Source organism: Triturus cristatus, chromosome 4_1 (genome assembly GCF_964204655.1).
Source record: "Triturus cristatus chromosome 4_1, aTriCri1.1, whole genome shotgun sequence".
Taxonomy (NCBI): domain Eukaryota; kingdom Metazoa; phylum Chordata; class Amphibia; order Caudata; family Salamandridae; genus Triturus; species Triturus cristatus.
In genome coordinates, this window is record NC_140585.1 from 188,796,425 (window position 1) to 188,818,768 (window position 22,344).

Here is a 22,344-nt window from a genome sequence, read left to right on the forward strand (position 1 = left end):
TAGCTTCTAAAGATGGATTCCCCAATGACAATAGTATTTTTCTATTGTTTTGTCACTGCAGTGGCCAATAAACTGATCTCTCACCAATTGTTCTGCAAAATCTTGAAGAACAAGTGTCTTACAACCACTAAACAGGGTAGAACATCAATTCAACACCCATTGAACAGAGCCAAAATTAAGACCAGAGAAAACCTAGTCTCACGTTGGCGAAACAAGGGGAAATGCATTATTTCTCCTGCATTTTTGCTTTTTTGATGTGTGCTGCCTTGTGCAGCACACATGGAAAAACCAAAATGCCTTGGATTGTTTATGTACAGGGGGGTCCCCATTCCTGTACATAAACAATCTTTTTAACCCCTTCGCTGCGGCGGAAATTCCGCCGCAGCGCTGGTAGGTGCGGGGGGGCAGCGCGGTGGCGCGGTGCTCATGACGGAGCCACTCCGTCATGAGCCACGGTTGGGCTGTGCTCATGACGGAGTGGTTCCGTCATGACTCCGCCCACGGCGCTAATCGCCCGCACAGGCAGGGAATTAGCGCCGCGTGGGCGGCGCGGCCGCCAACGGCTGCAGCATGACGGAACCACTCCGTCATGAGCACACGGCAACCGTGGCTCATGACGGCGTGGTTCCGTCATGAGCACGGAACGAGTTAAAAAGAGTGCCATTTTGTGACTTCCATGTGTGCTGCATTAAGCAGCACACACAGAAGTGACAAAATGACATTTAAAGATTGTTTATGTACAGGAAGGGGGACCTTCCTGTACTTAAACAATCTTTACCCTGCACGCAGACACCCTTGCACTATTGTGCAAGGGTGCCTGCATTGGCGCTACACTGCTAAGTGTAGGGCCAGCGCAGAGGGAAATGCAAGGCTGCACCATTTCATTGTAAATATGGTGCAGCCTTGCATTTCTGAAGTGGTGAAGTGAGGCATTAAGCTATGACGGCTAACACCTCACTCCGCCACTTCCTTGAACATATGCCCCTGAATGTGTCATTGTGTAATGTGACAGGGGAGCACTTGAAATGCTCCAATGCCATTGTCTGGTGTTAGCACTATGGCAAGATGGAGGACGGAACAGTGCTCCAATAACATTGGATCATGGAAAAAAAAAAAAATAAAGCAGCAGTGACGAAGGCGGTGGTGGGGGGAAGAGTCAAGTAGGGAAGGAGGGAGGGATGAGCAAGCAATGATGGCAGAGAGCGGGATGAAGTATTCCTATACGATTGGCTTTTGTTTGGTGGATGGAGCGTGCACTCCAATACCATCGGTTCATGCAAAAAAATATAAGCAAGTGATTTTTGAGTTTTAACGTTTTTTAAGAAATGCATTTGATTATGTACACATGCATTCATTTTAGTGGTATGTATGTATGTGTACAAGGGAGACAGCTTGCAAACAAAAGTACTCCAAGAAAGAAACAAATAGCTACGCAAACCGGGAGCAATGTAAGGAGACATGTACTCTGTGGGTGGCATGTAGGCCCACAGATAGAACACTCTTCTAGACAGTGCATGCGCTGTCTAGCCAATACTTTAAAAAGTATGTTCCATCAGTTCTAGACCAACTTTGTTGTCCTGTGTCCATGGCAGCCTCTCTTATGCCGGGTGTTTTCTGTTGCCCAACAATATCAGCAACATAATTATAATATAGGTATGATCTACAATAGACCTTTGTGTCATGCAGTTATTATATTACATCATAATGTCAGGTATTGTAATGTCATCCAGTTTAAGGTCAAGTGACTTCACTTCCTGGGAAGATCCAGTGTCAAAGGTCATATTGAGGCAAAAGGGTTTGATGTCACTCACTTCTGTCACCCCTGTTAGTTTCATGAATCAAAGCCCATAATTATTTATCACTATTATGTTATACTTTTTATGATAGTATAAAATATATAAAACAGGGCATTTTGGTGCTGAAAGTTAGTGAAGAGAAACAAGTCCAAACATATTAAACGTATTAAAGTGTCAGGCCTTCATATGTTTACGGAATAAAGAGAGTTGGAAATGAGTCTTAAATTGCTCTAGAGGTCATTGCACACCTCAGAGGTAAATAGTAAAAGGTGTTGTGCAGAGTCAAGGAATCTCAAGACCCAAAAATCCAGTAGAGCACAGCATGAAAAGGGTGAGCCACATCCTTGGTTGAATTTTCTGATAGCAACAGGCAGTATCATGTGCTCCTCACTGTCTTTTATACAGAGGCAGGTCTATATTACCCTTCGGTGGATGAATATGAGGGTAGGCACATGTGTAATGGGGCAAGTCAAATTATGATCCTGTTCTACAATTGACTATAACTGAAAAGTGGCATAGTGCCTGGCCATTACTTCTACCCCAATCTCTTTTCTTTCGTTCTAGGAAGGGAGACTACTCATTGTGGCCTACCTTGAGACTCAGATTTAAATCCGGCCTCAGCACTTCATTCCACATTGTGTGATTCTGAACTTCATCTCCATGTTCCTAAAAAGTGAGGAAAATGTATTTGTGTATTCCTCACTTGATGTCCATGATCTTGTAGATCATCTCCCAACCCCTCACTTAGGGGCCGATTACAATGGGGGGCGGACTTGAGTCCGCCCTCCATCGTAATTGGAATTTGGACCATCCGCCAGTCATGCTGTGGTCCCGCACTCCAAATTATGATGCGACCGCCACCATGGCGGTCGCATCTTGCACTTTAACATTGCGTCGGTTGCTGCTGGCTGCAGCACCAGCCGCAATGCCAAAAATGCATGTTGTGCATTTCACTTCACTACCAGGCAAGCACCACGCGGAGCCTGCCACTTAGTGCAGTGAAATGTAGGAGGTACCATGGCACCGGGCCCCCAAAACCAATCCCCGCCATCCTTTCCATGGCAGTTTCGCCAACATGGAAAGGCTGGCTACAGGCAGCATCGTAATTTGGTAGACGATGCCTGATAGGCAAAGCCACCATTTTACGCATCATGACCGCTTCGCCAGGCAATCAGAACAATTGCCTGTGGTAGATCCATGGCAGGGGGCCTTAGCGCCCGCCACAGTTGCAGTCCAGATCCCCGCCATCATAATTCGGGGGGTGGAGAATCGTTGTTCGATGGCGGAGGGCTCACCACCACACGGCTGGCAGTGGCAGGCATTCTGCCATCGTAATCAGTCCCTTAGTGTGCAGAAAAACATTGCTTCCCAGCTAGGTTTGTACTGTATAAACACATACATACATACCCATCTGCCCTTCATACAAAACTCATATGTCCTGATGTAGTTAGCACAGATTATTTTGAAATAATGATATAACTAGATCCTTTATATTTCTGCCATAACCTCAAGCTCATGTTCATGTAAACCACAAAGAAAATGGCGCTCCAAGACGGAATCAACGTCAACGCACACAACAGCATAGGACTCTTTGCCATATTCAAGGAGTGCGCCAGGCCCAAAAGCGAGACCACAGATGTTCCCCACTCCCAAGCCCTCTGCAACAAACTCAGCACCTTTTTCTACCACAAGATCAGGAATATCTGCAACAGTTTATACACCCCAGGCCCAGCCACTGCACCCGCCACCATTGCACACAACCAAGCCGCACCCCAACCGACCATGCTCAGCTGGACCCCGCTCACTACAGAGAGCCCCGACAAATTCCCTCCCGTACCACATCTTCCACAGAGTAGCTGCTGCCATTGCCCCCCAGCTCCATCACTCCATCCACTGCTCCATCGAAATTGCCACCTTCCCTGATGACTAGAAACACATCGAGATCAAACCCTGCTGAAGAAACCGTCCTCAGACCCGACGGAGCTCAAGAACTTCAAACCCATCTTCTTCCTCCCCTTCCCAGTTAAGGTCATCGAGAAGGGCATCAACGCCCAACTTTCAGAGTTCATTGAAGTGAAACATGACCTGGACACCTCCAAATCCGGCTTCCGAAGCAACCACAGTATGGAGACCGCCTTCCTCTCTGTCACAAATAACATTCACTCCCTCCTCAACCACGGTGAGACCACAGCCCTCCTCCTACTGTGCCTTTTGGCCACTTTCAACACCGTCTCCCACCACACCCTGATCAAAAGACTCCACGACGTCGGCATCCATGATAAGGCCCTGAACTGGATCTACTCCTTCCTCATCAGCCGGACATAATGAGTCAGACGACCTCATTTTCTCTCAGAAGCCTCAGAAATCAGCTGTGGAGTGCCCCAGGGTTCTTGCATTAGATCCACTCTCTTCAACTTCTACATGACCCCCCTCGTAGCCATCGTCAGAAACCAGGTACTCAACATAGTCTCCTACGCAGACGACACCCAGCTGATTCTTTCTCTTACCAACAAACCTACAACCGCCAGAACCAACTTCCACAGCGGAAAAATGGCCGTCACTACCTGGATGAAAGACAGCCTGCTCAAGCTTAACTTGGACAAGACCGAAGTACTCATCCTGGGACCCACCCCGTCAGTGTTGGGATGACTCCAGGTGGCCAGCCACTCTGGGATCTCCCTCCACCCTAACGGACCACGTACCTAACCTTGGAATTATACTGGACTCATCGCTCACTGTGAAATGCCAAATTAACGCAGTCTCCTCAGCCTGCTTCCACATGCTCTGCCCACTTCGAAAGACATTCAGATGGATCCCCACAGAATCCAGAAAGATGGTTACCCACACACTCATCACCAGCAGACTCAACTACGGCAACGCACTCTTCGTCGGCGTCACCCAGAAACAACTAAAAAAACTACAGAACCTTCAAAACACCACCACCAGACTTGTCCTCAACATCCCATGCCGCAATCACATCAAGCATCACCCCTGACAACTCCACTGGCTCCCAGTCAACAAGAGAATCACTTTCAAGCTACTCCTTCATGCCTACAAAGCTTTACACGACGAAGGACCAGCATACCTGAACCCCTGCCTCACATTACATGCACTCGCCAGAAACCTCTGGTCCTCCCAACTTGCCCTCACCTCCATCCCACGGATCCATAAGACAAGAACTGGAGGAAGGTCAGTCTCCTACCTCTCTGCCAAGAGCTGGAACACCTTGCCCTTCCACCTCAGGCAATCCGCGTCGCTAATCCAATTCAGGAAGTACCTCAAGACCTGACTCTTCGACAGATCATCCACATAGCCCAACCAGCAACCCCCCACACCTTGAGAACCTCATGGGTGAGGAGCCATACTCAACAAGACCCTTATTGATTGATTAATGTAGTAATAACACAGTTATATGTCAGTTTCACCACATCACATCACAGAAGGATATAGATTTGTGAAAGATATACAGCAAATGTCTGGTGATTGTGACAAAAGGCAGATGATATTGGGGCCATTAGACAAGATATATCCCTCTAGGTGTAGAGTTCACATTCTTTAATTAAAAATGTTTAAAACTATTACAAGCCAAGTTGTTTGTTGAAAATGTATAATGTGAATGTAGACAACTAGTTCTTAAATGACCCTTGGGTGGAATCTAACTCTGAGCTATATTTTGTTCCAAATCCTAACCCTAATTATAAGCCTGGCTCTAACAACAGAAAATACCTTAACTCCTACCTTTAATTTAATACTGACCATGGACTGCAACCTTAACCCCTAATATAACAATTACTCTTACTAGGCTGTCATGCACCCAGGTTCTAACCCCTAACCCTGCCCTGAACCCTTTGTATGATCCCCAACCTAACCTGAATTCACTATAAGAAGCTCCTTCTGGCCCCCATTTCTAGAAGCTTACACTGACCCTCATCCCAATTTACAGAAAAAAACATTCTAATGTTTCAGTCCTTTCAAAGCTTTGACCAGGACTTACTTTGGAGAACCCTGGTCTAGCTAGAGAGAACTTTATGCTGTCATATATTTGAAATCAAAGTATCTTTTGTTTTCTTGATATTCTGTTGTAGGGATGGGCGGGCAGCACATTTTGAAGCATAGGTCAAAGTATTAGTGTGCTTCCTTAAATAAAGAATATTTGTAACATCAATGCTGAGCATATTGAATTCTTTAAGAATTTCATTATAACATACATGACACATCTGAAAATGTCAAGCTTTAGATACATATTTCACATCATTAATTTTTACAAAGATTGCCGTCAGTGAAATACACCCACAAGTTTGGCTTTAGAGGGAATTGAAAACACTAAAGTGGTCAAATATGTGACTAGTCCTCAAATGTCCAGCAAGCATAACCGCCATCCCATTTGGGCCTTATCAGTACTAACCTCATGTATGAATCCCATAGATGTTACTCCTTTGGTTATTCATTTTCCTCTGCATATTCCTCTCATCATTTTTGTCATAGCTTCTTTCACCTCTTGGTTCCTCAAGCTATAAATCAGGGGATTTAACATGGGAATGATGGATGTATAAAAAACTGACGCTACTCTGTCCTGGTCCATGACGTAAGTGGAGCTGGGCCTGAGATACATAAAGACAAGCGTACTGAAGAAAATAGTCACACAGAGGAAGTGGGAAGAACAGGTGGAAAAGGCCTTGTGCCTACCCTCTGATGTGTGTATCTTCAGGATAGCAGCGACAATGTAAGAGTAAGAGACAAGAACAATCACAAGCGACGCTACAATAGAGCCTCCGGCAAAAAGAATCAGCACCACATCATTGACGGAAGTGTCAGAGCAGGAAAGCTTCAACAGTGGAGGCACATCACAATAAAAGTGAATAATCCTGTTAGACTTACAAAAGGTTAACCTGAACGTACAGCATGTGTGTATCAGGGCATTCAGAAGAGCTGCTAGATATGCGGCACCTACAAGATATACGCCCATCCTTGTGTCCATGATGAGTGAATATAGCAATGGATTACATATAGCATTGTACCGGTCATAGGCCATCACTGTGAGGAGATAGACCTCTGTACTTCCCAGGAAAACAAATGAGAACAGCTGTGTCACACATCCAAGGAAAGAAATGGCCCTACTCTCTGAGAGGAAGTTGGCTAACAAATTGGGCGTGATAACTGAGGAGTAACAGATGTCTACAAAGGACAAATTACTAAGGAGAAAGTACATGGATGTATGAAGATGGGGAGAACTTCTGATCAGTGCAATGATGCCAGTGTTTCCCAGAATAGTGATGATGTACACAAGGAGGAATAGCATAAAGAGAGGGACCTTCATCGATGGATCATCTGTGAGACCAAGGAGAATGAACTCCTTAACCATAGTCCAATTTCCTTTCTTCATCTTTGCTGCAATTGCCACCAAGGAGGGAGAGGCAACAGAAGCTAAAAAGAAAAGTTAAAAAGTGAACATTTAAAAAATCGGCATTGGACGCTCTTATCACATTACTATGTTTATTACTGTGTTGAGTATATCAGGGAACACTATCTGAATAAGAACAATGCTCTCTACTACAGGTTATAATGTTCCAGAAATGGTTGGTATTTGACACATTCTAATAAAGTTGCTTTAAAATTAGCTATATGTATTGCTCCACCTGGTAGAAACTAATTGAATGATTTAAATTATAAGCATTTCAGTAAACATATTTGGTGTTATTTAGAGTTTGATTTACTAGATCACTCCATCAAACATGGCAGATATCCCTCTCGTCATATTACAAGTGCCATAAGGTATAATATGCACTATGCCCCCCGAATATCGCAACTATAATATCGAGGTATACAAATATGAAGGATACAGAATAGAAACCAAAATATCAAAAGATAACTACATAACCATTGTTAAGTTAATTTCAAGAAAAAGCAAAGGGAAACGTGTATTCTCTTCAAAATGCATTTTAGTGAAGTTTTCAGAGTACCTGGAAGGGAAGGCTGAGCAAGGTATGCTCTCACATGCAAATGTTTGTTAGTAGCAAGTAGTGGTTTCAAAGCAGAAGCACGTGTAACAGAAAGCAAGTGTAACAGCTATAAATCAATATGCTCACACAATAACATCTTTCCACATCACCAATTATAAAATCTTAAGGAATGGTAATTGTTTGAACTAAATTCAGGTATACCATGAACTAAGGGGAACAAGTTCCAAAAACATCATATTGTCCATGGATCGTGAAGTTGCACAATTTGTTTCAAGATTCATGTTGTAATAATATTATCATTTAACTACACATATGGCATACAGGGCTTATGGTTCCTCATTTGCGCTTTGTCCACTATGATCAGTCACCTTTCAATGGACAGATTTAGCAGGTAAAGTTGTGGCTTTATCTATACAGTTGAAGGGGCCATTACCTTTTTCAGGAGAAGAAAAGTGTCTTGTTCTAGTCAGGCAGCCATGTGCTTGACATGCACTAAATGCGTAGGCTCCCAGATGCCTGAGCTGAACCTTGCCAGGCTGAGGATTTCACAGCCCCTGCATGACCTGCTCAGCCTGGGAAAAGTGCCTCAAAGCCCTCTCCCTTGTGCCCTCCTCAAAGAGTTTGGGTGGGGTCAGCTGCCCCACTGACACCATCCCACTCTGTGAGGAGTGAGGGACTGCTGCCTTCCCTCATTGGCTGACTTCATTGGCTGCCCTAAGGTCAGCCAATTAGAGAAAGCAGCAGTTCCTACCGTCCTGGGGCCTCAAATGTTTTCCCCTCTAGGAGGTGCAGGGCAGATAAGTTTTATGTTTTTGAATGTTTGGTGTGTGTTTGTGTATATGTATACATTTAGGAATTTGTTGTGCGTGAGTGTTGGTTTCTTTCTTTTTTTTGAGCATTTCTTTATTCAGATTTTTGTAGGAAGCACCTGACAATTCTCCAAGAAATCATACATCCACATAAATAAGTATGACATAAATTGTGTAGTAAAACAGAAGAACAAGGACGTAATAATGCATAAACAAAATATGTAATTAAAAGACAATATATATATATACATTGCCATAAATCAGTACACAAACCTGTACATCACACCCTGATATAGTCATAAGTCTGCACATTACAAACCAGCCTGTGCCGTTCCCAATCTATATCAGCTGTATCACTGTGCCTGGTGTAGTCTTTGCACACATGTGACATGCCTGAATTCTGTCCCGCCATGTCCGCCGAAGACCCCCTCCACCACAGCTGACAATGATGTAAACTACAGGAGTGTCACCTAGACACATCCCACTCCATCTTGTGCATGATACCCCAAGTGTGCATGCCCTGAGATTGAGGAATGTAGACCTCATTATATGCAGGGATACGGGTGGGGAGGCGGATCTTCCATAGCGAAGAAATGTGTGGTTCTCCATTAAGCAAAAAGAGTCCCCCCAAATCTTCAAAGACAAGTAACCGAGCATAAAGTTGAAAAATTCGTCATTCATAGGTGGCCAGTCGGTACAACTCCTTTAACCATTCCTGGTACAGGCACCTGGGGTGAGGGCCAATGCAGCAAGATACAAATTTTGGCTCCATTAGGGGTGTAGACAACCATCTTGGTCAATCTGATGACGTGTCGTCTATGTCTATAAAATCGTGCAGTAGGGCTACATTGGCAGAGCCCCAGAAGGGAATGTAACTAGTAGAATGTAATGTCCTCCATACGGAGCACCAATAAGGGACCAGGCCGTGACAAGACCATAGTATATGATATAGATCACATCCAGCAGATAAGCAACGCCAGCAAGCATCCATGTGGAGTAGATGGGCCTTCCATAGCTTATATGGTGTCTAATACCAGTTGTGCAGCATCTTAAAATAGGAATTCTTCAGATGTGCCTCCCAGAGGGAATGATTAGAGCAGTCTAGAACCTACCCCCAATCCTCCTCCGAATATGCTATACCTAGCTGCTCCTGCCAGTAGGTCTTAGGATGATGTTTGTGGGTTGTGAGAGTAGAACATTTGATATAGGTCAGATGCAGTTCCCCAGGATAGCCCCCATGTTCTAAGATAGACCAATATTGGTGTAGTTGGGAGATGTACAGGGTCTCACCCTAAGATCTCCCTGAGACACTGCTGCAGTTGCCAGTCTCTCCATATCTGTGACTCAATTTCAGAGGAACAAAAGGAGTCGTTTCTAACATGTCCCCAATTGTCCTAATGTGCCTGTCTTCCCAAATGGTCCATCTCATTGGCCAGCGGTCAATAGTAATCCACTCTTTGGACCATATAGGTGCCCCTTTATGTACAGTGTGCTATGTTTGCCAAATTATCATTGGGCATCTTTTCAGGTCTCCCAATTGGCCTTCAAACTAGGGGGGCAATGCTGCAATCTTGATTTCTGGGTGTTGTATAAGAGACCTAAGCACGCTGGGTTTGTATCACTTCCTGATCCCAAGATATCCATTGTGGCTGGTCATCCGTAGGTGCTGAAAATGAAGAAATCTGAGAGAGATGGTGTGAATATAGTAGATGCGCATATCTGATAAGCGGAGACTTCCTCCTCTGGTATTGGCGTGTAGTCTCACAGGTTTGAGACCAGGCTTCATGCCTACCCACAAACACATCTCATCTTAATACACTTGTTGATGATATGAAGTAGGTGCACTGAAATCAATAGTGCCAGCATGCCAAAAACATATTTGAACCCGGGAGCCATCCCCATTTTCATCACGTGCACTCTTCCTCAGAAAGAGATCAGTGGGGCAGACCACCATGTGAAGTCTTGCTTTATTTTGGCCTGGAAGGGTTGCATGCTGTCATGCACCGTGTTATGTAGACACTTATTGATTAGTAGACCCAAATATTTTTAACGCATTGCCTTCCATGTAAAGCCTTATGTATGTAGTGAGGGCTTAGGGGCACATTGTGTCAGTGACATTGCCCCATTCTTGGCCCAATACATTTTGTACCCAGAACAAAGAGTAAAGTTATCTATCAGTAATGAAGCTGGGGAATGATGATTCCGGGCTACTCAAGGTGAGTAAAATGTTGTCAGCATACGCAGTACTTTGCATTGGCCGGCAGGAGTATCCATGTACTGGACATGGGAAGACTGGCAGATGGTGGCCGCCAGTGGTTCTAGAGCTAACAGAAACAGCAGTGGGGACAGCGGACATCCTTGTTTTATCCTCCAGAGGATTGGAAAGATTTGAGACAAGTGTCTGGTGCAATCTGCCTGCGCAGTCGGGGATGTTTAAAGCCATTTGACATTTACCATGATGTTGGGCCCCAATCTTGCTCTGTCCAACGTGCGAAATAGGTACCCCAACTCCACCCAATCAAAAGCCTTCTCTGCATTCAATGAAAGCAAGAGCTTCTCATTCGGGTCATTATGCACATGCCAGAGTATATTGGCCAGAAGGAGCATGTGATTGCGAGAAGAACAGCCATGTACAAATCCCACATTGGAGTCTGGAATTAGGTCCGGAATAACCTGTTTAAGACAAGTTGCTAGGACATCTGCATTGGCGAAGCCATCAGAATCATTGATCAGTTTTAGAACAAGACTAATGAGCACTCTATTGGACACTTAGCGTGGTTAGGCCCTGCAATCCCTAAAATGTTTATAGAGTAGGGGTACCACTATGTTTTCATTAGGTTTGTAAATTTAGATCAGAAATCCACCGTCCCCTGGGGCTTTATTGTTAGACATGGCCCCAGTGGACTCAAAGATCTCATTCTCCGTGATCTCACTCTCAAGAAGCAGTCCACCGGCCTCCGATGGTGTGGGCAGGCACACGGTCTGGTAAAAGTCCTGTTCCAGGTTGGGATCATGAGGGGCTTCCGATCGATAAAGAGTACTAAGAAACAGGCAAACTTTTTTGTGATTTCCACCGGATTTATTATCAAGTCCCCTGACTCCTCTCGGATTGCAGAGTTGTGCAGCTAGGCTCCCTTTTACATATCTGTGCAGCCAGGACTCTACCCACCTTCTCTCTCTGCTCATTCTGCTGCCACTTATGGTGGGAAAAGCATATTCTGCCTGCGAAGTAAAGTGGGCATTCAACTATGTGGCTCCTTCTAATCCACCCAGTAGAGTTGGAGTTAGATGTCTTATGTGAGTCTCTGAAATAGTAAGTATTTGGCCCTCGAGTCTGCCTTGTGTGTCCCCAGTCACTCATATACAGTCTCGCATGAAATGACTCCTCACGGTGGCCTTCAATGCAGCGGCTGTAGAGGTTTAGTTGTCATGCAGACATTGGTGTAGATGCCCCCTCAATGCTTGCCTGCTCTCTGACGTTCTATAGTGGGATAGATTTAGCCTCCAGCACTTAGAGGCTGAGGAGACACATCCAATAGCAAGCTCCAGTATGGTAGGGATCAGAGACCCCCCTCTGTTAGTATACAGTGAGGCAAGTGGGGAATGGGTCATGGGTAACACATCTACCCTAGAGCTAGTCCAGTGTGTCGGGAACTAATCTAGAAGTAATGCCTTTGTCTTTCCTTTTTAAGTTGCAGGGACAGCATGGACCCACAATTGACTAAAAGCATCTGACGACCAGCAGAAGCATTTGGACCATGGGGGTGGGGCCAATCTTAGGCTATGTGGTGGTGCAGACATATGCAAAGGAATGAATACTGTCAGCTAAAACGAGAGCAGATGAACATGGCCAAAAATCCAACCAAACAGTATCCAAATGGGAATTGCGCACAGTAGATAGGGGGATGCTTTGCAGAGATTGCAAAGTGATACAGAACTAGTTGTGTATCGACTTTTAGCAAGGACACCACCAGATGTTTCCAAAGAAAATTGTGTGTAGCTCAATGTAACAAGTACAAATGTCCTATATAAACTAGAGTAAACTTTAAACTGGCAAGCTTCTCTCCCAGTCCTAAGCCCACCTAGCACTTCCAATCTGACAGCATGAGCAAACAACAGCCCCAGGCCACCTCGAATGAAGCAAGATCCTAGTAAACCCCACTCCCTACTTAGACATGAATTATAACAAATGCATCCAGCACGGCATTGGGAGGGGAAAGGTGAGAGACCGCTCGGGTGCCCAGTAAATGAATTCACGGATACCACCCTCCAGAGGTACCTTACGGAAGCTGGCAGTTGACAAAGTCCCAACTCCCATAGCAGTGGTTGGATCTTACCAAGTAAAGCAGCTGGAAAGTGTTCACCAGTCTGCACAATGGTCCGACAGGTCACAGTTTGATGGGAGAGTGTGATTTATCATGACCCCTATCTACAGTGTCCGCTCCAGCCCCGGGCACCCACCCTTTCCATCGTTTGAGCACAGAGTCCAGTCTCTGACGTTCATGGGAGGTGGAGGTCGAGCCTTGCCATGGAGGAGTGGTCATGTTCCTACCTCCTCTGGTTAAGGTGTCTATTGCTGACAGCACAGCATCCATCCATCCCTGGTCATGAAAATATGGGCCAATATTCTCCACTAGGCTACCCTATTTACTCAATGCATGCATCTCCCACAGACCACAAAATAGACGAAATGACAACACAGGGTAAATACACTATAATAACGTGGAATATAAGGGGTATGGGAACAGTGCAGAAACAGCATAGGATGCATGCACAGCTACAACGCCGTACGGTGCAAATAGTATATTTGCAAGAGTCTCATATGATCGATGGAGAGGTGACGAAGCTGCGTAAGCGGTGGAGGGGGCAAATTTCCTCCACCTCTCACTTTAGTTATGCGAGGGGAACCACTATGCGCAGAGCGGACGCACACAACAGATTGTTCCACCTAGAGTCCACGTAGGTGGCCAGCAGAATTGTTTTTAGCGTGTGACTTTTTTAATATTGCCTATTGTATTTTTAAAGTTCACTGCTCACCGTTTTCTGCTTGATTCACCTCATTGGTGTCCCCCAGTCCGCCGCGGCTTGTGTCGTTTGAGCGGCGGGGCTGACCCGGAGATTACAATCCTCACTTCCGGTGAGAGAGGAAGTTAGCGCTCCACACCTGTGCGGTCCCGCCCACTCCCCACTTAAAACCGAGTGCGCAGAGCGGACGCACACAACAGATTGTTCCACCTAGAGTCCACGTAGGTGGCCAGCAGAATTGTTTTAGCGTGTGACTTTTTTAATATTGCCTATTGTATTTTTAAAGTTCACTGCTCACCGTTTTCTGCTTGATTCACCTCATTGGTGGCCCCCAGTCCGCCGCGGCTTGTGTCGTTTGAGCGGCGGGGCTGACCCGGAGATTACAATCCTCACTTCCGGTGAGAGAGGAAGTTAGCGCTCCACACCTGTGCGGTCCCGCCCACTCCCCACTTAAAACCGAGTGCGCAGAGCGGACGCACACAACAGATTGTTCCACCTAGAGTCCACGTAGGTGGCCAGCAGAATTGTTTTTAGCGTGTGACTTTTTTAATATTGCCTATTGTATTTTTAAAGTTCACTGCTCACCGTTTTCTGCTTGATTCACCTCATTGGTGTCCCCCAGTCCGCCGCGGCTTGTGTCGTTTGAGCGGCGGGGCTGACCCAGAGATTACAATCCTCACTTCCGGTGAGAGAGGAAGTTAGCGCTCCACACCTGTGCGGTCCCGCCCACTCCCCACTTAAAACCGAGTGCGCAGAGCGGACGCGCGCAGCGGGCGCGCCAGCGGCGCGCCAAAGGCAAGCCCGTCTGCGCCCGTCCGCGCCTGACCGCCGCCAGACGCCAAAACCCCTGCCCAGTTACATCTTCTCTTCCATGGCTCCTATTACATACTCCCACCGGGATCTACTGGCCATGAACACCAGCAGCCCACTCACAAGCACTGCCGGTCATGCCTCCTTTGCTTCCAGCAACATAGTACCGGCCGGACTATCGTCTCGGGGAAAACACCCTGTAAACGCTCTTACTACCAGGATACCCCTTCCTGTCACACCGATGCACCTCTCCTGTTTATACTGCAATGTTCGATCCCTTCCCAAACACGCCCTGGAAATCTGGTCACTCCTAGACTCTGATAAGCCCGACCTTTTCTTTATTACAGAAACTTGGCTGTCAGAGTCCTCACTGCCAGATATTGCAACCGCCCTCCTCCAGGAATATAAAATCTCTAGACTGGATAGGCCAGACAAAAGAGGCGGTGGAATCGCCATCGTATACAGAGACAACATCAAGCTTCACCTAGTCAATTCACTTACCGCTGAATGGGGTGAAATCTGTACTTTTACGGTAACGCTCGGGAACAAAGAAGCCTGGAAAGGAGCCCTCCTCTACAGACCTCCAATAACTAAAACTAATTTCGTAAATAAACTTACGGAAACTATCGCCTCTCATGCTCTATCCTCGACCAACTTCTTCCTATTAGGCGATTTTAACCATCACACTGAACTTGCACAAGACCCTTACACCGTCGAGCTCATCTCCAGCATGAATGCGTTAGGCCTTGACCAGCTAGTAACCGGCCCCACCCATTCTGCCGGGCACACACTAGACCTCCTTTTCACTAACTCCAGTAAAATAACGATTGACTGTTCTGAACCCGTCCTTTGTTCTGATCATTTTAAAATTCATTTTCAGATTCAACTTACCTCACCTATTCCCCAACCTAGCAAAAACTCTATCCTGAGTAGACCTTGGAACAGGATTAACTCCGCAGCATTTTCCTCCCATTTTTCCCCCCCTCCCACGGAAATGCTCAATGACCCTAACCTGGCAGCCATCGAGTTAGAACAAGCCATCACTGCTACTCTCGACATAATCGCCCCCAATAAACTTAAGAGATGTCCTAATAAAATGTCCCCGTGGTTTACTGCTGAACTGAAGACCATGAAACTGGCTGTTAGAGCCCACGAACGCAAGTGGCGCCGCACCAAAGACCCCAGTGACAGGTCTCACTATAAAAAATTTCACCACCAATATATGAGCGGTATAGCGCTAGCCAAAAAAGCCTATCTGGGGAATAGGATAGACCAGGCCGCTAACTCGCACAAAGAACTCCATAAAATAGTCAAAGAGTTCTCCAACCCCTTAACCTGTCAACCTGTCACAAATGAGTCCCGGGAATGGGCTAATACCCTTTCGTCTTTCTTCTACAATAAAATAAACGATATTTACAAATCATTCACCAACCCCAATGTTTCTACTTCTTCACCTGACTCACCCGTCAATATATCCTTGCCTGTTCCCATCACAACCCTTAGCCAATTCCACTCATTTACGGATGAAGAAGTCGCTAACACCCTGAACAGAATTAAGTCAAGCTCCCCTGTTGATCCAGCCTCTTCTCTCCTCCTATCTAAAATTGCGCCCATCTTGGTACCTCACTTAACTAAAATATTTAATCTTTCACTTGCTCACTCAACGGTCCCCTCACACTGGAAAGAAGCCATCGTCAGACCTATCTTGAAGAAGCCCTCTGCCGATCCTTCCCTTCCTATGAATTACAGGCCCATTTCGCTGCTTCCGCTGTTTGGCAAGGTCATGGAATCCCTAATTAATACTCAGCTCATTAAACACCTTGAGTCCAACAAAATTCTAGATCCTTCCCAGTCTGGTTTCAGGGCATTCCATAGCACCGAAACAGCCCTACTTGAAACAGTCGATAACATCAGGTTGGCACTGGATGCCAAACAATCAGCCATTTTAATATTACTAGATCTATCCGCAGCCTTCGACACCATCTCACACAGCATTCTGATAGAACGGCTGACTGAGGTTGGTGTCGAGGGCTCAGCCTTGGCATGGATCAAAAGCTACTTGACCGGACGTACCTCAAAGGTTCAGATTGGCAAATTTTCATCTGCTAATCAGGAAGCAGACAAAGGTGTGCCCCAGGGCTCTATTTTGAGCCCCACACTTTTTAATCTTTATGTCTCTCCCATTGCAAGATTAATTAAAGCCTACGGATTTGAGACCGTATCTTACGCTGACGACACTCAAATCCTTATCACCCTGGGACCAAACGCAACCGACACCAAATCGAGATTCCAAAAATGCATGCTAGCAGTTAAGGACTGGATGACAGAGAACTATCTTCTACTGAATGCGTCTAAGACGGAGATCATGCTTTTTGGCAATGCTCACAAGCATTGGTCCGACGAATGGTGGCCAGCACCGTTGGGCGCCTGTCCTCCTCCCAAACCAGCAGCCCGCAACCTGGGGATAATGCTAGATAATAAGCTTACCTTGACAGAACACATTAATAACATCTCTCATACCAGCTTCGGTCTCCTGCGCAACCTAAAGAAAATCTTTAAGTGGATTCCTCTGTCCTCTCGCCTACCATTAATCCAGGGACTAATCATTAGTCGCTTGGACTATGGCAATGCTCTTTTTGCCTCCATTAATGAGAACCTCCTGAATAAATTACAGGTTCTTCAGAATACAGTAGCCAGAATGGCCCTCGATCTACCCGCCCGCACCTCCTCTGCCCCCTGTCTGAAGACGCTTCACTGGCTCCCCATTAAAAAACGTATTAAGTTTAAAATGTGCTGCCTAGTCCATAAATCCCTGAACGGCAATGGTCCAGCCTACCTAGCAAAAAAATTGACGAACTACCGCCCTGCTAGAACACTCAGATCGTCCAGTCTTCACCTCCTAGCGGTCCCCAAAGTACGAACTGCCGGAAATGGAGATAGATCCTTCTCCAAAATTGCCCCAGAAAGCTGGAATACTCTACCTTTGCACATAAAACTTGAACCCAGCCTTCAGAAATTCCGCAAACTTTTAAAGACATGGCTATTTTAACTCTGCTTGTCTCCTACCTTACCATCTGAACATCTGTCGGCGCTATGAGACCTTTGGGTGATATGCGCGCCTTACAAAAACCAATACATAGACATATATGGGTAAGAGAGGGAGTCCCATTTGCAGCGCTGGAGCAGAGGGTGGATAAACTAGGGAGATACATTTTTGTAAAAGGGACATTGGATGGACAGCCAGTAGTCCTGGGTGCGGTGTATGCTCCGAATTTTGAGCAAGACAAATACTGGGATATAGTGAGCGGGGCACTGGTGGGATGGGAATCGCACCCGTGGATACTGGGGGGAGACTGCAATGCGGTAATGGATGTAGCGCTGGACAGGTCGCATCCGCCACTGCAAGGAGCAGGTGTTCATAGGCAAGCAGAGGCACTGGGTGGGTGGGCAAAAGGATGGGATTTATGTGATGTTTGGAGGATGAGACACCCCACGCACAGGGAATACTCCTACTATTCTACAGTACACAACCTACATACAAGAATGGACGGAATATACTGCTCTAACAGGATAGCAATGCAAACACTACAGACTGCATATCTACCAAAAACCTTTTGGGATCACAGCCCGATGGAGATGACCTTTGCGTGGGGGAGGGTTCCCGCGCCGGTGCCCACATGACGGCTATTGCCACAGATGCTAGAGGACTCCGCAGCGACATAGCGGTGGCCATTAACCAGTATTTCACAGAGAATAGCGATACGGCGACGAGCAGACTCGTAGAGTGTGATGCTTTCAAAGCCGTGATCCGGGGGAAAGCAATAAGCACAATAGTGGGCGCCGGACGGGAAATCCACAAAGGGCTGATAGAGGTGGAAGGCAGAATGGGGAAATTAGAGCAGGAGGTCATAACAAATAATGACTGCAAGGGCCCGCTGCAAGAAGAGAGAATAAGGCATGCTGAGCTGTTAGAGACACTACGAGTCATGGACTACCAAGTATACATGAAAAAAGCACACGCTGACGCAGATAGGTCCGGGGCGCTACTTGCCAGACTACTCCGAGATGCCCCCCCAGCGGTGGTTATACCTGAGATTGCACTGGCGGATGGGACGAAAGTTACTACACAGGCAGATATAAAAACAGCCTTTCGACACTATTACACTACATTATACAGTATAACAGGCGACACCTCCGAAAACAACGCAGACGGCTTCCTTTCTAGCTTAACATACCCACGACTTACAACGGCAGCCCAGAAAGGCCTCATAGGACCCATTACCCAATCCGAGATTCGGGTAGCCCTAAAGGGACTCCCGCGTAACAAAACCCCCGGAATAGATGGGCTCCCCGCAGAATTCTATAGCACATATGAAGAATCCTTGGTACCGCAACTGGAAGTGTTAAATAAAACAGCATGGGAAGAGGGAGCTCTACTAAATACAATGGCGCAAGCGTTAGTAATATCCCTTCCGAAACCCAGAAGAGACCCCACGGATATGGCAAATTACCGACCGTTGTCCCTGCTCAGCATGGAATATAAAATATTAAGCAAGGTGCTGGCTAATAGGTTGCTGCCCTCTTTGCCCGGGCTAATCCACATTGATCAAACAGGGTTCCTTCCATCACGCAGTACGTCGTTGAATATCAGGAAGTTACACCACTTAATGACAGAAGCCCTGAGCCTCTACCCACGCGCAGGCTGTCTATCTTTAGATCTAAGACAAGCCTTTGATTCTATCAGCTGGGAGTATATGTTCTAGGCCCTGGAGAAATTTGGAATCCCAGAGGGGTATATCGCCTGGTTACATCTACTCTACAAGGCCCCTAATGCGCGAGCACGAACTGGTAGTCATATTTTGGAGGAATACTCCATACATAAAGGGACCAGACAGGGCTGTCCCCTATCTCCTCTAATCTTCATACTAGCACTAGAACCATTAGACATAACACTGCGGAAAGACTTTGCCGATCGGGGAATAGTGTTGGGGAACATGACACACCTGTTCTCGGCATATGCAAACGACATCATTTTGTATTTACAGGACCTCACTGTGCCATTGACCCCAATACACAACACGTTCCGTCACTTTGAACAGGTATCTAGGCTGGCTATCAATGTGGGGAAATCGTACGCCTTCTTCTTCAAGGAACATGCGGGAATCGACAGTATGGCCTTTGGGGATGCTCAGTTGGAGGTGGCCCAGACTACTTTTAAGCACCTTGGTATACAAATCTACAGGGCCCATGAAGATATGTTAGATGGAAACTTGCACAAAGCAATCCGGGCCCTGAGATCCAGCATAGCGTTCTGGACGGCACTGCCACTCTCTGTAATGGGGAGGGTAGCCATAGCAAAAATGGTGGTGCTGCCGAGGCTCTTGTACTATTTTGCGACCTTGCCACTAAATGTGACGCAGGCCACGTTCAAATTACTGAACACGATCCTCACTGAACTAATTTAGGGGACTGGTCGACGACGTATAATCCTAAAGAAGCTACAAGTAAGCACACGAATGGGAGGCCTGGGTGTCCCGGATTTGAGAGCATACTACTATGCAAGCCAATTACAATGGTTATCGTATTGGACAGCGGGGCGTAACCTGCAGGAAATAGGACTTACGATGGCAGACATAGATAAAGGCGAATTACATAAGCTATTATTACCTGGTAGTAGACCACCAAGCGACCTTCCCCCACTGCTGACCACGGCGCTCCGCTGTTGGAAGGCGGCGCTGCAATATACACAGACATCACCGGCATATGCAGATAACATTCCCTTGTTGGGGACTCCCCTACCAGGAGGTACACTTACGAAACGCAAACTGAAGCCCTGGTTGGAAGCAGGGGTTAGCGCGATGTCATATCTCCTTGGCGATGGAACACTACTAGACCATGACACCTTTGTAAATGAAACAGGGGTCCCGGCACACTTATTTAAAGTACACGCTGCACTGCTGAGATACATTAGAATGCACTGGGCCCCGCAAAGGCAAGAACCCAATACCAACGAGCTGGTTAAGATGATATATTATATGGGGAGAGGTAGGCATCTTATCAGATGGATCTATGCAGGCATCAGCTTGCATACGGGAGCCGACCTTGCTACATTGAGGACTTCCTGGGCGGGAGACATAGGTAGGGACATAACGGATAGAGAATGGACAAAGATGCTGGAGCACCCAAGGAAGGTCTCAAGGAACGCGAAGTTCAAATTCATACAGACAATGGTATTGCACCATGATATCTTACCCCACATAAACTAAACCGAATGTTCCCCCATACACCACACTACTGCCCAAGATGCTTGCTTGAGGGAGCGCGCCTAATGCATATGCTATGGTCCTGTCCAAAAGTGCGGGGATACTGGGACACTGTCAGGCACAGGATAGGGGAAGCGACGAATCGTGAAATACAGAATACACTGGAGGAATGCATCTTAAGACTCCACAAACAAGCCTCAAAACATAAAGTGCAATACCGCTTTATAGATTTAGCGCTTATTTTAGCCATACGTAATATAACTATGCGGTGGGAATCGCGGAGACCACCGGACATACTGGCATGGCACACGGAAATGATGAGATGGGGCGCTGCAGAGAGCACAGTACTGCGTAAAGAAGAACTTAAGGGGTTGCAAAAACTACCAATAGCGATGGAATGGGACGTACTGCTGGAAGCCAGAAAATCGGCAGACGAAGTCTAAGACCCTACACAGAGTGTAAAATCGGCCGAACAGAAAGGTGCCTAAGTTTTGTCAGCAGGGCGTAGGTAGGGAGATGTACGATACACACACACAGCTAAGGTGAGAATGTATAGTAGAAGATGCAAAATACGTAGGGCACAGACACACAAGTGAGACGGGGGGATGTGGGTGGGGGAGTTGGGGATTGTTGAATGTATAAATGTGATGCAGATATTATCAATAATGGGCATTGTTACTCCGACAGGTCTCTGTTTGGGTAAATATATTCTAGGGAACACTGCAGTGTAACTATATGACAGTGGGATTGTACAATGTATATGTCACTGTTAAATATGAACGGACTACGGTTGCTGCAAATGTGTGATAAGATGATATCTGTACTATGAAACCTTGAAAACTAATAAAATGTTTAAAAAAAAAATGGACCAATATTCTACCAGTTCATCCTTGTCATGAAATTTATGTTTTTTTTCCCATTGACAGATCGAAACAGAATTCCAGGTTCCAATAAGCCATAAGGGAGGTAAAGTTTGCTTAGACTTGGTCGACGCACCAGGAATTTTTTCCAGCAGATCACAGTGCCATGGGAGAAGTCGAGTGACACTTACATCCTGGCGACATTATGGAGAAAGGAACCATTCTGATACAGCTGCAGGGATGACCTGCCAAGTTTGATGGTGTTGAAAGAATGGAAAAATATGCAATAATAGACCTGGGAGGTTTTACGTCGCTTGTGTCCTCTGATCAGAATCCTATACACCCTTAACAATTCCAATGGAGGAGTGAAGGTCAGTCTGTTATGTTCCAAGTGGATGCAGACAAGAATCAGTCCATGTCTTTCGCCTCCAGTACTCTGTGGAAGCTGACCTCATTTCTATGCCTGCAGCCTTCCATTTCTGTCAGCTGTAATGCAGATGCCACTATTCACTGCCGATGTCAGGGTTGAGCACTAATACCATCATCTAAAGCCTCCCCCCTTCGATCAGTAGTGGCAAGAGAGCACAGATTGGTACTGAGGCACTTTAGATCGGTGGCAGTCGATGCAGCAGCGGCATGCATTGAGTCCACTGAGGTCTTAATGCCTGTGAGTTTCTTCATGATCGTCTTCAAGGTGATGCCTGCCATTCTCTGTGTAGGGAACTTCAGTTCACCCGCCACCATGTCTGTAACCAAAACCTGTTGAGAACAACAAAAGAGTGAGGGAAGAAACAGGTTGCTGGCCACTCTCAATCCCCCAG

The 22,344-nt window shown here is 46.3% G+C and overlaps 1 protein-coding gene across 1 annotated transcript; it reads right to left on the reverse strand.

Moving 5' to 3' along the window:
• Positions 1 to 6,240: 6,240 nt before the first annotated feature.
• LOC146853921 (olfactory receptor 5AP2-like) lies at positions 6,241 to 7,179 on the reverse strand. Its single transcript, XM_085650453.1, has one exon. The coding sequence runs from the start codon at positions 7,177 to 7,179 to the stop codon at positions 6,241 to 6,243; it is 939 nt and encodes a 312-aa protein (XP_085506579.1).
• Between the last annotated feature and the right edge of the window lie 15,165 nt (positions 7,180 to 22,344).